Consider the following 15,540-nt stretch of genomic DNA (forward strand, 5'->3'; position numbering starts at 1 on the left):
TCTTCCCCGCCCCTACTGCTCTGTGTGTGGACGGTCTGGACACGCAGTTACACAGGTTGACCAATCGCCTGTAGCTTTCACCAAAGCAAGAGGGGAGGGGACGGCTCCCAGTGACGAGCCGGCTCCCGTCGTTCACTTCAAAGAGCCGACTCTTAGAGCCGGTTCGTTCGCGAATGACACATCACTACAATAAACCATTTTATTTAACATTGCTGACCTTTGAATTAGCAAAAATTATTTTAAGCTTCTTTAAAAACAACCCCTTGAGGGACAAATGCCGTTCTCTTGAGGCAATTTAGTGATGTTTCACAATTAGAAAATAAGTTTTATTATTTTCTAAGTCCAAGATGGTCTTAAATCGGAAAAGGGTATGCCTTCAAGTGGAGTTTACGTGAGTCATTCACGAGTGAAGGATCTACTCAGAGTAGATCCGCTGCTCCTACACATCCAAAGGAACCAGTTCAGGTGGCTCGGGCATCTAGTTAGGATGTGTCCTGGACGCCTCCCTGGTGAGGTTCTCCAGGCGCATCCAACTGGGAGGAGTTGGTAGATGAAAACAGTGGTGTGATGTGACTGTCAAAATAAACATTTGATATTTTTTTCATTAAAATAAAGCTTTTAAAATAAATACCGTACCTTCATTCTGCACACCTTTAACTGTCTCGTAGAAGTATTCTTTTTATTAACTTGTTCCATATTCAAACTAACTTTAGATCACCTGTAAGTCCCCTAAATAGCCCACTTTTAGCCTAAACTAATATAATATCTTAAAATAATGTTTTTCTACGAAATCATCAGGAAATCCTAATGAAAATATTTTAGCAAAGTCAAACAGACCAAAATGTTATTTGTTTCTTGTTAATTTGTAGTTTTCAGCACTGCTTTTTCCCACTAGCCTGTCGAACAAGACCTGTTCAGCTGCTTTCTAATGTTCTGGTCATGACCAACAATCAACCTTTAGCCTGCAAAGTGAGGCCTGTAGAGGCTGAAATGGAGCACTTGAGTGTTCTGCAGGTTTTCTGAGAATTGATCTTTGACTTTGAGGTGAACTCCTTATAGGAAATGCACTAATATCACATGAGAACAATCATTGTAGCTCCTTCTGGTGTCACCCACATATTGAAGATAAATTAACAACACTCGTTTGTCAAAAAATCATCGCCAGACTTACATTATTAAATGAAAATTCTTACCCAAATATTAAAAAAAACTAACACAAGTTTTGAAAACAAGTTTTGTGTAATACCAATAAATTACCACAAGAGGGCGATATTTCCCCCGCAGCTTCGCCGTGATGCATATGAACAACTCACATGGCACTTTGTGTTCACCCACAGACAATGATATCATAATGATACTCATCTTTTATTTTTCATAAAATTAAGATATATTTCTACTTTTAGTTAGTTGGAATTGAGGCACAGTCCTCTGGACCCTCGCTGCCTGCCCAGCTGTGCTCCTGAGCAGAAGAAACTTAGCCTAGTGAACTAGACCAATTTCTTGCTTTGCATAAATAAATAATACATTTATTTAGTCTGGCTTGCCAGGCTAGAAGAAACTGGTTCTAGGGGACAACGATCTTGGCACAGCTACCGATTACAAATCTGTGTGCATGGTTTATTACACTTACTACCTCAGCATATTTTCCCCACCTGATCCCTGACTGGCTCCATACTTTACTCTAAGCCAACCTGGTATGTCCAAAATGTGGCCCAGGGTCCATTTGCGGCCCTCGGAGTGATTTTGTGTGGCTAATTTCTAGAATGGTGGAAGTTCGCCTCTCAAGCAGACAGTTTTTTAAACTATTTTTAGTGATCTGGTATTTAATAATACCAAAATTTAATAATTTGCCTATTTTGGAGAAGTGCAAATAAACCAATAACAAGGTAGCTTTTACTTTAAATTATTATTATTATTATTATTATTATTATTATTATTATTATTATTATTATATTTTTTGTATATTTGTATGCTTTCACTGAAGTGCCAGAATCAATCAATGCTTCTAAGGCAGTTTCAGGGTTAGTTTGTGGAAAGCATCCTTCTGATGATGTGGGCACTTCCGAGAAGAACAATCTTCTGGATTTCTTGGACAGTTGGGTTTCCAGGAATCTGTTTTGTTCTCTTTTCCAGTCCCTTCTTGATGAGGCCAAGTGCACCCACTACGACAGGTATTGCTGCTGTCTTCATCCCCCACATTCTTGTGACTTCTATTTCCAAGTCCTTGTACTTTGATAGCTTTTCAAGCTCCTTGGTGGTGACATTTTTTTCAGATGGGATGGTCTTATCAATCATGAGGCAGGTCTTCTCTTCTTTGTTTTTGATGATTATGTCTGGTCTGTTGGCCATGATTTCGCTGTCTATGTTGATTGGTATGTCCCACAACACAAAAATAAACCAATCACAAGGTAGCTTTTACTTTAAATTATTATTATTATTATTATTATTATTATTATTATTATTATTATTATTATTATTATTATTTCATATTGTGTGGCCCATGAGGAGTTTAAACTAGATGATTTTGGTCCTCATCCTGAAGATTTTGTTCACGTTTGCTCTAAGCTGTCCCTTTGTTAAAAAGTAGTATGTTATTTACACAAAACCTGTATTGTATACTGTATAAGCCACATCTGATCTGTTTTGTGAGGCGTTGCAGAAAAATAAATTTCGAATAGGTAGTTTGTCCCTCCGCGCTTCCACTACATAGTGAAAACAAGGAAGTAGAATGTATAATGGAAAAAAAGAAACCAAAGAAAAACACAGGAGTCGTCATTGGGGAACCGAAAAACCCGAAAAACATGGCACATTTCGAGGGGATTAATAATAGTTTCCGTGCTGTTATCGCTTTACTAGTAGCTGTTTGCGTCGTACCCCTGACAGCAGACGTTTTAACTCGTGAGTAAATAAATGTCAACATGTTTTAGCTGGTTGTTTAGCAGCTTGCTAATGCCGACTAAATAAATAAAGCTGCCTAAAAATAAACGACCTTTTCCCTCATGTTTGTATCACTGCAGCACTGTGTAAAAACGACTAAATGCTCGGGTTAAAATTAAAGCTGTTAGCTTGTAGCTAAATCAGCCTTTAGCACAAAACAGGCATTTAAACTTCCCTCTAGGGATGTTTTATGGATTATCCCAGCATGTGATCTTCTAGCTCAGCAGCCCTTCTCACATGCTTTCCTCATCCGGACGGGTTAGAGGCTGTGAGTTAGCCACCAATCATCGGTATGAATTACAATATTTAAATCGTTAAACTCAAAATAAAAACTTAAATATGATCCAGAACCTTTTTAGGATCTTCGTAAACACTAAATCAAGAGGTTTGACGTTCTGCGCATGTGCATTGGATTCTATTTTTGGACCCGGATAACAACAACAATTAGATTTTTGATCATCTGAGTTATTCTGTGGCTCGGATTTGATTAGTTACAGAGTAGAGGATTGGAGGCTGCACAAACATCTACACAGTCACGGTTTTCACGCATCAATCGATTTGTTTATGGATTTCAGCTGATCTGCCCCGTCTCGTTGTGTCTTAACTGCAGCTGATTTCAGTCATCAGAGGCGTTTAGACCTGAAGATGGATGAAGCACTTCTGAGAGTCAACAATGAGCTGGATTCTGATGTTCTGGTGACCTGGAGGTCAGAGCGTTGCTACCAGGTTGGCTGAAGCTCAGCAGATACTCTCCTGAGTGTGTGTGTGTGTGTGTGTGTGTGTGTGTGTGTGTGTGTGTGTGTGTGTGTCTGATCTTGATTTTGATTTCCCTCCATTTTAGTGTTCCTACCAGCAGCTTGGAGTGATACCAGCCCGGCCCAGCCCTGGTCAGTCCAGCTCGGTTGACTTCACCGTTAGCACCCAGCATGCCATAACGCTGCAGCTCAACAGCACACCTGATACCCTGGAGCTCTGCAAGTATGTTTATGAACACAATCGTTTCATTTGTATGCACCAGCATGAGGCTTCTATGATAAACAAAGGCTGAGTTGTGCAGACTTTGTACTTTTCTTTGTAGTAAATGAAATGTTTGTTTTATCTGATAGATCACAACTTAATGAATGCTATTGTGTGCCAAGTGGATGTTTTCTTGCAAAACCAGCTGAATGTTCTAATGATCTACATGATCTAAATGAGCATTTCTCTTCTGTTTGTCTCGTGCTTTGACCAAATGTATTGCTTCCCAGGCTGCGGTTCCACTTTGGGGAGCATGGGAACTACTCTCTGTGGATGAAAAATTTGACCAATTCTTCACGCTGCTCCATAGTGACGGATGCTGACCCTGTGAACAGCTACATACGTGAGCGTTTACAACACAAATGCGTGTATAAATAATATACATTTGAGTCACATGATCACACGCCAGATGTTTTGAACGCTGTTGTGTTTTAATCACTTGTTCTTTTTAACACAGCAATCTTGGTTGCTTTTGCCATCTATGTTGGATTAGCCTTGATGTTTCTTATTGGAAGAAAAATACTAGGGTAAGTTGATTTTAAAGTTTTTGATCCTTTGATGTCAGCTTTTCCTGTTGTTGTGGATAGGAATTCACCGTGTTGGATGAGGCTGTTGTTAGGTTAGTTTTTCCTGACCGATGACCAGAACAACAGCGCTGCCATGTTTAGTCTGGTTTTAATAACAGGATAACCAAACACGGGCTCATGGTGGTCTCTGATTAACCCTCCACGCCCTCTGACGTCTAACTTCCAGATGAATCAGAACTAAAACAGCTTCATGTAAAATGGAAAAGAAAATAATTATTTTTAAATTTCCCAAAGTTGGAGCCCAGATTTTCTTTATACTTTTCTTTCTCTGACTTTCCTGTAATATTTTAGAGTTGACCACTTTCTTCAAACTTTTGATGGTATGTTAAAGTTTTTTTTTTTGTTTGTTTTTGGCTGGTTAACACGTTCCACACGTTCCATGGGTTTTCTTCCACATGTACAGTTGCACCTGGCTGCTCTATCACAATGTATTAGCTTAAAGTGCAAGTCTTTTGTTCCTTTATCCAGTTTTTCTTCAAAGATTGTGCTGCATGAAGTCAAACTGAAAGATATCAGTAATTAAGTAATAAGTCATGTACATAATGTAATCATCAGCCACCTCAGCAGAAACTGGCAGGTCATAGAAAAAAGACTGACCCAGTTACAGGGAGTGCAGAATTATTAGGCAAGTTGTATTTTTGAGGAATATGATAAATGACCCGCACTTGTATAGCGCCTCTCAGAGTAAGGACTCCAAAGTACTTTACACTACAGTGTATCATTCATCCATTCACACACATTCACACACTGGTGGTGATGAGCTACAATGTAGCCACAGCTGCCCTGGGGCGCACTGACAGAGGCGAGGCTGCCGAGCGCAGGTGCCACCGGTCCCTCAGACCACCACCAGCAGGCAAGGTGGGTTAAGTGTTTTGCCCAAGGACACAACAGCAGAATTCTCTGTCCGGAGCCGGGATCGAACCTGCAACCTTCCGATTACTGGACAACCCGCTCAACCTGTTGAGCTACTGCTGCCTCCGAATAATTTTATTATTGAACAACAACCATGTTCTCAGTGAACCCAAAAAACAAATTAATATCAAAGCTGAATGTTTTTGGAAGTAGTTTTTAGTTTTAGCTATTTTAGGGGGATATCTGTGTGTGCAGGTGACTATTACTGTGCATAATTATTACAGCCTAGTGAACTAGACCAAATTCTTGCTTTGCAAAGAATGGTCAAGGCACGCTCCATTGGAACCTCCGCAGCTCCTACCAGGACTCTGGCTAGCCAATCACAGCTCTCTAGAGGGGTTTCAAACACATAAAGAGCTGTGATTGGTCCATAATGGTGGGCCAATCATAGTGCTCTATCTGCTTAGTGAACAAATCACAGAGCTTTATCCGTTTTGTGGGCCAATCAGGGCACTCTATATGCCTGGTGGGTGGGATGATGCAACAGAGTGAAACAAGAGTATGGCCGTGTTCGAGTTGAGCTGCACCTCGCCTGGAAAACAGACGAGAGCAGACGGACGCAGCAGGGGGAGGGGCTGAAAGTCAGCGTTTAAGTCGGACAGATTTCCCTACATGTGTAGCTTGGGGGTGACGATGGCTGAAGATATCGCGTTAGAGTTCATACTTGTTTAATTTTCAGTTGTAATTCTGGTGCCTGTTAGCAGCTGAAACACATCCTCACGTGCTTGTGGATATATATTGCATATGAAGACATGACTGTAATAATTATTATTAATAAGTAAAGGTTATCAGCTGTAGGTTTAGTGTGCTCATAGGAAACATGACAAAATAACACAAAACACATTTCTCTTTGTGGCCTATATAGTTGTCATCATCAACATAACATGATTTACAAATACGTGTGACCAACTAACATCTCATGTTCTACCACCGGATGTTTAGATCAAAATATGAACCAATCAGATCTTAGATCAGGTGAGAGCCAGGCGTTTCCCGTCATCCCCTAGGTTTTGCAGGCGGTGTAGAGCAACTGCAGCGCCTTGCTCCAAAATCTGCGGCCGCCTTGATCTCACAAGGTTATCGTTGCCTATGTAGTCATGACGTCAGAGCAAGTCGGCATCAAGTCGGACACAAATCTAACCGGCATGCACTGCTTGCCGATCACCGGTGATCTAATCTGCGCAGAACTGGCTCATCTCGAACAAGGCCTCTGTCACATTCATTGTCCAGTGGAATGTGGAGATCATTTGAAAGACAACGGTAGAACCCGCCCCACAACCGAGAGCCGTCAATGGAGCGTGGCCAGACTAAATAATACATTTATTTAGTCTGGCTTTCCAGGCTATAATTATTAAGCAACTTAACAAAAAACAAATATTTACCCATTTCAGTTATTTATTTTTACCAGTGAAGCCAATATAACATCTCCACATTCCCAAATGTACATTTCTGACATTCAAAAACAATACAAAAACAAATCAGCGACCAATATAGCCACCTTTCTTTGCAAGGAACTCAAAAGCCTGCCATCCATGGATTCTGTCAGTGTTTTGATCTGTTCACCATCAACATTGCGTGCAGCAGCAACCACAGCCTCCCAGACACTGTTCAGAGAGGTGTACCGTTTTCCCTCCTTGTAAATCTCACATTTGATGATGGACCACAGGTTCTCAATGGGGTTCAGATCAGGTGAACAAGGAGGCCATGTCATTAGTTTTTCTTCTTTTATACCCTTTCTTGCCAGCCACGCTGTGGAGTACTTGGACGCGTGTGATGGAGCATTGTCCTGCATGAAAATCATGTTTTTCTTGAAGGATGCAGACTTCTTCCTGTACCACTGCTTGAAGAAGGTGTCTTCCAGAAACTGGCAGTAGGACTGGGAGTTGAGCTCGACTCCATCCTCAACCCGAAAAGGCCCCACAAGCTCATCTTTGATGATACCAGCCCAAACCAGTACTCCACCTCCACCTTGCTGGCGTCTGAGTCGGACTGGAGCTCTCTGCCCTTTACCAATCCAGCCACGGGCCCATCCATCTGGCCCGTCAAGACTCACTCTCCTTTCATCAGTCCATAAAACCTTAGAAAAATCAGTCTTGAGATATTTCTTGGCCCAGTCTTGACGTTTCAGCTTGTGTGTCTTGTTCAGTGGTGGTCGTCTTTCAGCCTTTCTTACCTTGGCCATGTCTCGGAGTATTGCACACCTTGTGCTTTTGGGCACTCCAGTGATGTTGCAGCTCTGAAATATGGCCAAACTGGTGGCAAGTGGCATCTTGGCAGCTGCACGCTTGACTTTTCTCAGTTCATGGGCAGTTAGTTTGCACCTTGGTTTGTCCACACGCTTCTTGCGACCCTGTTGACTATCTTGAATGAAACGCTTGATTGTTCGATGATCACGCTTCAGAAGCTTTGCGATTTTAAGACTGCTGCATCCCTCTGCAAGATATCTCACTATTTTAGACCTTTCTGAGCCTGTCAAGTCCTTCTTTTGACCCATTTTGCCAAAGGAAAGGAAGTTGCCTAATAATTATGCACACCTGATATAGGGTGTTGATGTCATTAGACCACACCCCTTCTCATTACAGAGATGCACATCACCTAATATGCTTAATTGGTAGTAGGCTTTCGAGCCTATACAGCTTGGAGTAAGACAACATGCATGAAGAGGATGATGTGGACAAAATACCCATTTGCCTAATAATTCTGCACTCCCTGTATAGAAACAGCCTCCGTAGAAATGTCGTCATTTAGAAATGAATAAAAATATAAAATGTAAAACGGATGGATGAGTTTCCTTCCTGCCATGCAGACGTAGAACTGAGTCATGAGAGATGTGTCCCTTGTCCGCGGTGTCTCATGAGTGGTGGTGTCGTTTCTCACCCAGGCTCAGTGCTGTGAGGGGTCTGGTCTTCAGATTTAGTGGTTCCATGGAGACGGAGAGACTTATTAATTCTGTAAGTGTTTCAGAGCTGGAGATCGTTAGAATGAACCTGCAAACTCATTAGTCATTAAGCTATTTTCCTGATGCCAAACAGAAACATCATTGAAGGATTTTCCGTGTTTAACGTCTGATTTTTATCCAGTGCATTAAATTCTAACAGAACAACGTTCCCGTCTACTTCCAGGAGCTGGGTTACCCTCGGATAGAGTCACCAGTTACTGACAGCATCTCCCCAGTCCCAGCCAGCACCAGCAAAAGGCTTCGTTCTGTCGACACGTTTAGAGGGTGAGACCTGCTCCTTTCTGTCTGTCCTCATCAGTCCGATTTACAAAAGCGAGACGATGGAGTCACATATTAGTGCTCCTGTTAAAGGTGTGGTTCACTGAAAGAACACTTTTTAATGATTATTTCTGATTATATTCAGTCACTCTGAGTTTTTCATGCAGACTGAACATGAAAATAGTCTCCTACACCTATCTCCTGCTTTAGCTTCTAATAGAAAATAGACGGTGAAACTCTAGGATTAGAAAAACCGGACAGATCTACGTCACACTGCCACTTAACGTTTATGGACTCGCTTATTTTAACTCACAACGGGGCTGGAAGCATCCAGGAAACAGCAGAGAACTTTTAGCTAGTAGAAGCTAACTGCTAGCATTAGCAACTCCACCACATGGCAGAACTCCTCCATGCTTGTGTTATTAAACATCAACGTTGCAGAGCAAACAGAGTCATGACTGTTAGCCTGTTAGCCAATCAGAAACGAGTTCTGCTGTCTGATGCTCGGCTCTAATGTGGCATTCTGCTAGTTCCTGAAAATGGTGCGTCGGTGTTTTGTTTCCCCAGAGTACGACACAAAAGGTATTCGTTCCTACTAGAGACCGCTGCAGGTGAACCACACTTTTAACAAAATCGTGGATTTTCTTAACCGACTCATAGATTTATCTTTAATGGTGTCGTAATTTGGTTCTTATTGTTTTGGTTCAGGATCTCCCTGGTTATTATGGTGTTTGTGAACTATGGAGGGGGTCGATACTGGTTCTTCAGACATGAGAGCTGGAACGGTGAGCCTCGCCTTTCCTCATTTCCAGTTTTTAGATCCGAGTCACAACTCCTTCTTTATTCGCCGTGTGTCTCTTCACAGGTCTTACGGTGGCAGATCTTGTTTTCCCTTGGTGAGACCGATTTAGACTCCTTAGCATCTCTAACCGTGCTTTCGTGTTTATCTAAAAAACTGCAGTAATTATCAACCTGAATGTATTTTTCTGCCTTTTGTCTACGAGTAAAATGTAGGGATGCACCGATGGATCGGCATTTGATCGTAATCGGCCGATAGCGCCCCTATCGGTTTTGATCGGAGTTTTCAAAATAGATCAAAGCAGACCGATCAGGTAGGGCTGTCACGGTAACCAGTGTAGCGGTAAACCCCGGTAAAAAAAAAAAGTTGACAATAATATTAACCGTCTTGTTTTTTAAAAAACTATATTATCTGGGTGGGTTTACCGTGGCTGCGGTGTAGGCGCGGTGACCCTTACCAGCCACCGTATCATCTGCTGAAGTTGCCGGTGGCACATGCGCACTTTGTTGTTTGCAACCAAAACTTTGTTGAAGCTAAAGGTGAAATAATGGCCAAAGGAGGAGACGGCAGCGCTCAGGAGGACATTTATTATCCCTCAAAGAAGACAAAGTGGGAAGTACGGGCATCTTTTGGATATTTGAAGAATGCCGAGGGACAGCTGATAGAAGACAGCTATCCTGTTTGCAGCACGTGCAGAAAAAGTGTCTGTGAAAGGCAGCAACGCTTCAGATCTCATGACACATCTGCGTGACCATCACCCACAACTCTACAGTCAACGCAAGGCAAGCTAACGTTAGCGTTTTAGCTAAAATGCGTGATCCGAGGATTTGGGTTGAGGGAGAATGCAACGAGTAGCTATATAAAGCAGCCGCAGCGCCGCTACCTGCATATAAACCGTGTCGCGGACACCCCCATGTTGAAATGACGCTATGCATTACGGGGCTCCCAGGGGCAGATAAGAGTTGGTCTCTCTCCGAGAATAATTATGAATTTAACAATGATTACTGCCTGATGACATTTTCCCACATCTGCAAAGCTCACTGGAAGGACACAAACCGAGGACAATATTTTCCTGATATAGGGTTTATTACTCAAGTAAGGGTAAAAAAGTATCTGATTAGAAGGCTACTTGAGTACTGAGTATCATCTGATCTAATATTTTTTTAAATGATGACATCAAACAGACATAAAATAAGAAGTTATGGGCAAATATTGGTATTTTAAAGACTAAAGGGGAAAAATGTAAACAAATAAACAACATAATTACAAAATAACACATTTTAGGCAAAATTTAGACACAAACTGAGGACAATATTTCCTGACATACAGGGTTTATTTAATTGTGTGAAAATGTAGCACGTTTAAAAAAAATACCACGATAATACCGAAAACCGTGGTAATTTTGGTCACAATAACCGTGAGGTTAAATTTTCACACCGTGACAACCCTAATCCAGACCATTTTAGATTAGGTTACATTTCCTTTATTCCCAGATTATGTAGTTTGTAGCACTCATTATAATGTTGTAGAAAATTTCTGGCCAATCCACGTGATCGGTATCAGTGATTAGCATTCTTTGATATTGGTATCGGTGATCGGTATCGGTGATCGGCAGCAAAAAACCTGATCGGTGCATCCCTAGTAAAATGTAATCAGATGTTGTTGTTATCTGAACAAACCCGGCCTGCTCTAAAAGGCTCGAGTCTTGTTGTGCTCCACCAGGTTTGTCTTCATCATGGGGACATCCATCTCGCTCTCGGTCAGCTCCCTGCTGCGCTCCGGCTCAACCCGCTGCTCCCTGCTCAGGAAAGTCGTGTGGAGGAGCGTTCAGCTCTTCATTATTGGCGTCTTCATCATTAACCCAAACTACTGCCAAGGACCACGTACGTACGGGCAAACTGAGTGAACGAGTCTTTGGTGGAGCTCTAACTAGAGGCTGGTGTTTGTGCTCATGCTTCCAGTATCCTGGAACAACCTGCGGATCCCGGGTGTGCTGCAGCGCCTCTCCTGGTCCTACCTGGTGGTTGCCAGTCTGGACCTAACTGTGGCCAGAGGACATCTCGACGTCCTCACCACAGTCAGTCAGCAGCTCGGTTTCCCATTTCTAAATATGTTGTTTTGCTGTGTTAGTTTATTGTTAATAAATGCGGCTTGTGTTTTCCAGGACTCTTGGTGGTCTCCAGGCCTTGAGGTCTTGCTGTACTGGCCTGCCTGGGTGTGTGTGCTTCTTCTGGAAGCCCTGTGGCTGTTCCTGACTTTTCTGCTTCCTGTGCCGGGTTGTCCGACGTGAGTGGAACGCGTCTGATTTGTAAAAACTGTAAAGAGGTCCTTCTTTCTGTGCTCTGCCACCAGAAGGTTTTTGTGTGTGTAGCAGTAATAAAATCTCATGAGTCACAGGATGGACATTAAGGAAAATAATTGTCGGAGGTAAATCTGCTACTGATTCCCTTTTAGAGTCGGCGTGATTTATGATTCAACCACAGCCAGTCAGTCTGGGCGAACACGGCAGTGTGCTGCAGATCTTAGAGCTGACAGCTGTCATCAACACGGATCATTCTTCTGATCGTCTCTTGTTTCGGTCCAGAGGATATTTGGGTCCGGGCGGGATCGGCGACATGGGCCGGTACTCTGACTGCACCGGTGGAGCGGCTGCTTTCATCGACCGTTGGCTGCTGGGAGAGAACCACATCTATCAGACACCGTCATCACGGGTTTGTGGAATATTTAGTTTCCATGTCAACTTCCTGTTTGACTCGCTCCACCACCGTTTTGCTCATGTTATTTCCGGTGGTTTCCATGGTAACCTTCAGGTGATTTATGCCACTCACGTGCCGTACGATCCAGAAGGCATTCTGGGCAGCATCAACTCCATCCTCATGGCTTTTCTTGGATTGCAGGTTTGTCTCCATATCAGATTGGACAGGGTATCTGCAGCTTTACGGGAGCCAAATTTAAGACTTTTTAAGACCTTTTTTAAGGCCACTTTGACCAAATTCAAGCTATTTTTTTAAATTAAATTTAACCTGTAATTTCCAGCTATTGCCTGGATCCGGTGCTAACCACGTCGTGAACGTGGGATTAGCCATCCAGTTACCATTAATGTTGCACTTCCCCATGGCGCAAACTCCCACTAGCGTGCTCATCTAAAAGTAGCCCCCTTTCACAACCAACCGAATGTGTACGGTTCCACTTACGCCAGTATCATACACAAAAAATGCTGAACTAACTAGAAATTCACGAAAATTTTATAGAAATAAAAGAATCGTTTATTGGGTCTTTGGTAATTTAAGACCTTTGTAAACTATTTAAGGATTATTTGTCATTTTTAAGGAATTTTAAGGCCTTAAATTTGGAAAAGCAAATTTAAGACTTTTTAAGGACCTGCAGATACCCTGATTTGATAAATGAAACCACTGGACAGTAACTGCTGTACTCTTTAATCCTCCTCAGGCTGGAAAGATAATCTTACACTACAGAGAACTCCCTAGAAGCATCATGTCAAGGTTTCTCATGTGGGGCCTTTTTCTGGTAAGTCGGCCTGTTGTCCATTTAGAAATCAGCCAAAGTCCCCAGATAAAGACTCGTCAATCCAGTCGTGTTTTCTCTTTCTGCTCTAATGATGGCTTCTTTTGTCACACAGGGAGCCATATCAGCACTTTTGACCAAATGTTCCACAGATGAAGGTTTCATTCCTGTAAACAAGAACTTGTGGTACGTTGTTTTGCTTAGAAGTAACTTAAGAAGATCAAGTTTCTCTAATGCTTTCTTTTTAGTATTTATTAACATAATGTTTTATCGGGTGATTATTAACTTCCTGGGTCTGAAAGCATGCTGGACAGTAAACACATGCCACTAAATCATCAGTATATGTAGCTTAGGCTTTCAGTCATTTAAATGACTGAATTGCAGAAATACTAGTGTGTGTGTGTGTGTGTGTGTGTGTGCGTGTGCGTGTGCGTGTGCGCGTGCGCGTGCGCGCGTGCGTGTGTGTGTGTGTGTGTGTGTGTGTGTGTGTGTGTGTAAACTCAATATAGCAGAAAAGAATAGCAACAAATCCAGAACTCCATGGCATCAGTGCATTATAATAATACATTTTATTTAAAAACGCCTTTCAGAACACCCAAGGTCACTTGACAGAAAATACTTCATAAAATACAATAAAACAACAATAAAACCCAAACAAGAAAAAACAAAGAGAGAAACAGTTCAATACAATCAGAGGTTGTAGGCAGATTTAAACATGAGTGTTTTGAGTTTTGTTTTGAAAAGGGTAAAACTGTCGATGTTCCTGATGTCTGGGGGAAGTGAGTCCAGAGTCGAGGAGCAGAGCGACTGAAAGCTCTGCTCCCCATGGTAGCGAGACGGGCAGAAGGAACCGCAAGATGGATGGAAGAAGAAGATCTGAGTGAACGGGATGGGGTGTGAATACTTATAAGGTCTGAGATATATGGAGGAGAGAGGTTGTGGATTGCTTTGAAGGTATGGAGGAGAATTTTGAAGATGGACCTGAATTTAACTGGGAGCCAGTGAAGCTGCTGGAGAACCGGGGTGATGTGGTGAAAGGAAGGGGTTCTGGTGATAATACGGGCTGCTGAATTCTGGACCAGTTGCAGTTTATGAAGGAGTTTGTTGGGGAGACCATAAAGAAGTGAACTGCAATAGTCGAGACGGGAGGTGACGAGGCTGTGGACGAGAATGGCGGCAGTGTGAGGGGTAAGGGAGGGGCGAAGACGGTTTATGGAACGTAGATGGAAGTACGCTGACCGAATTATGTTATTAATGTGAGCTTGGCATTGGCATTCATTAGACAGTCAGATGGGCGTGCATGTTCTCCTGATGGAAGAAAAGGAGACAAATGTGGGTGCAAAGCAACTGATGACATCATCAACAAGAGGATCACACTTGCATGTTTTCCTAATGTCTCGTTTCCACATTCATACAAGTCTATTTTAATATGTATGTTATGGTCTTGTGGCTGGAGTCACTCTACATTCAGCAGAGATTTCTGTTGTTGTCTCTTCCAGGTCTCTGTCCTATGTGACCACACTGGCTTGTTTCGCCTTTGTGCTCTTGGTGCTGCTCTACTACACCGTGGATGTGAAGAGGTGGTGGTCTGGAGCTCCTTTCTGCTACCCGGGTGAGACTTTATCAGACATGATGGGATGGACTTTCTTTTTAGCTAGCACTTTTTAAGGCTGGATTCTACTCCTCTAACTTTTGTGTCGCTCTTATTCACGTCTCTCTGACTCAGGTATGAACTCCATCCTAGTCTACGTGGGCCACGAGGTGTTTGAGGAGTACTTCCCTTTCCGCTGGAAAATGGCCAACAGCCAGTCGCACACCGAGCACCTCACCCAGAACCTTGTTGCCACATCCTGTTGGGTTCTTATCTCCTACGTTCTCTACAAAAAGAAAATTTTCTGGAAGATTTAAGGGCCGATTCTCTAAAAGAACAACGCAGACATTGTTTACCTCAGAACTGCTGGAAATAACGTAAATTAGTATTCCGGGTTTTTTTTTTTCTGTCAGTAACCTCTTTATTACATTTGTTCCAGAACTCCTGGAGTATAACATGGATTTTCTAACACGGCCCTTTGTCTTCCTAACGCTGTTATTCTGAAAGCTGGAGCAGGAGGGTTTATGAGCTCTGTCAAACACCTGCAGGATCCTCCCTTCATTTTGTGTGTCAGTCATTTTTTCCTGTTACTGCTCGAGTCCAAGCGTGTTGTCTTTGTAACTGACCCTGCTCCCTTTCGTGTCCGGAGGTGAAAGGGTTGCAGTGAGAAAGGGCATTTCAGATGGATTAAAATCTGCATTAAGGTGCTAGTTTAGCATTTCTGGTGAATGTTGAAACTGCAAGTATTTCTTTTTGTTTAATTTTTTCAAATCACAAATTTAGTCGCTGAATTGCCCTTTTTAAATCCAGATGTGTCTTTTCTTCAGTTTTGTCTGTAATTGTAAAATGATGAACTTTTGTTTTGCCAAACGTTGACCAGCCTTTGGTTGACATATTTTTAAAGCTTATTTTTGATGGAGTCTTTTCTCAGCATGACCGCCCACTGCTGACACTT

At 42.4% G+C, this 15,540-nt stretch overlaps 1 protein-coding gene across 2 annotated transcripts; it reads left to right on the plus strand.

Moving 5' to 3' along the window:
• The first annotated feature begins 2,666 nt into the window (after positions 1-2,666).
• Positions 2,667-15,335, plus strand: hgsnat (heparan-alpha-glucosaminide N-acetyltransferase). Of its 2 annotated transcripts, none has more exons than XM_015940650.3 (18): positions 2,667-2,898; positions 3,548-3,663; positions 3,779-3,915; positions 4,185-4,297; positions 4,412-4,481; positions 8,335-8,404; positions 8,576-8,676; positions 9,379-9,455; positions 9,536-9,566; positions 11,192-11,352; positions 11,431-11,546; positions 11,634-11,755; positions 12,054-12,180; positions 12,280-12,366; positions 12,920-12,997; positions 13,110-13,180; positions 14,494-14,606; positions 14,721-15,335. In XM_015940650.3, exons 1-18 carry the CDS (start codon positions 2,736-2,738, stop codon positions 14,900-14,902), a joined length of 1,935 nt encoding a protein of 644 aa, XP_015796136.3. In that variant the 5' UTR covers positions 2,667-2,735; the 3' UTR covers positions 14,903-15,335. The 2 variants fall into 2 exon arrangements, with proteins under 2 accessions (XP_015796136.3, XP_015796137.3); XM_015940651.3 differs by lacking the exon at positions 2,667-2,898 and adding an exon at positions 3,150-3,227.
• The last annotated feature ends 205 nt before the right edge of the window (positions 15,336-15,540 follow it).

This window comes from Nothobranchius furzeri, chromosome 7, assembly GCF_043380555.1.
Source record: "Nothobranchius furzeri strain GRZ-AD chromosome 7, NfurGRZ-RIMD1, whole genome shotgun sequence".
Classification (NCBI taxonomy): Eukaryota; Metazoa; Chordata; class Actinopteri; order Cyprinodontiformes; family Nothobranchiidae; genus Nothobranchius; species Nothobranchius furzeri.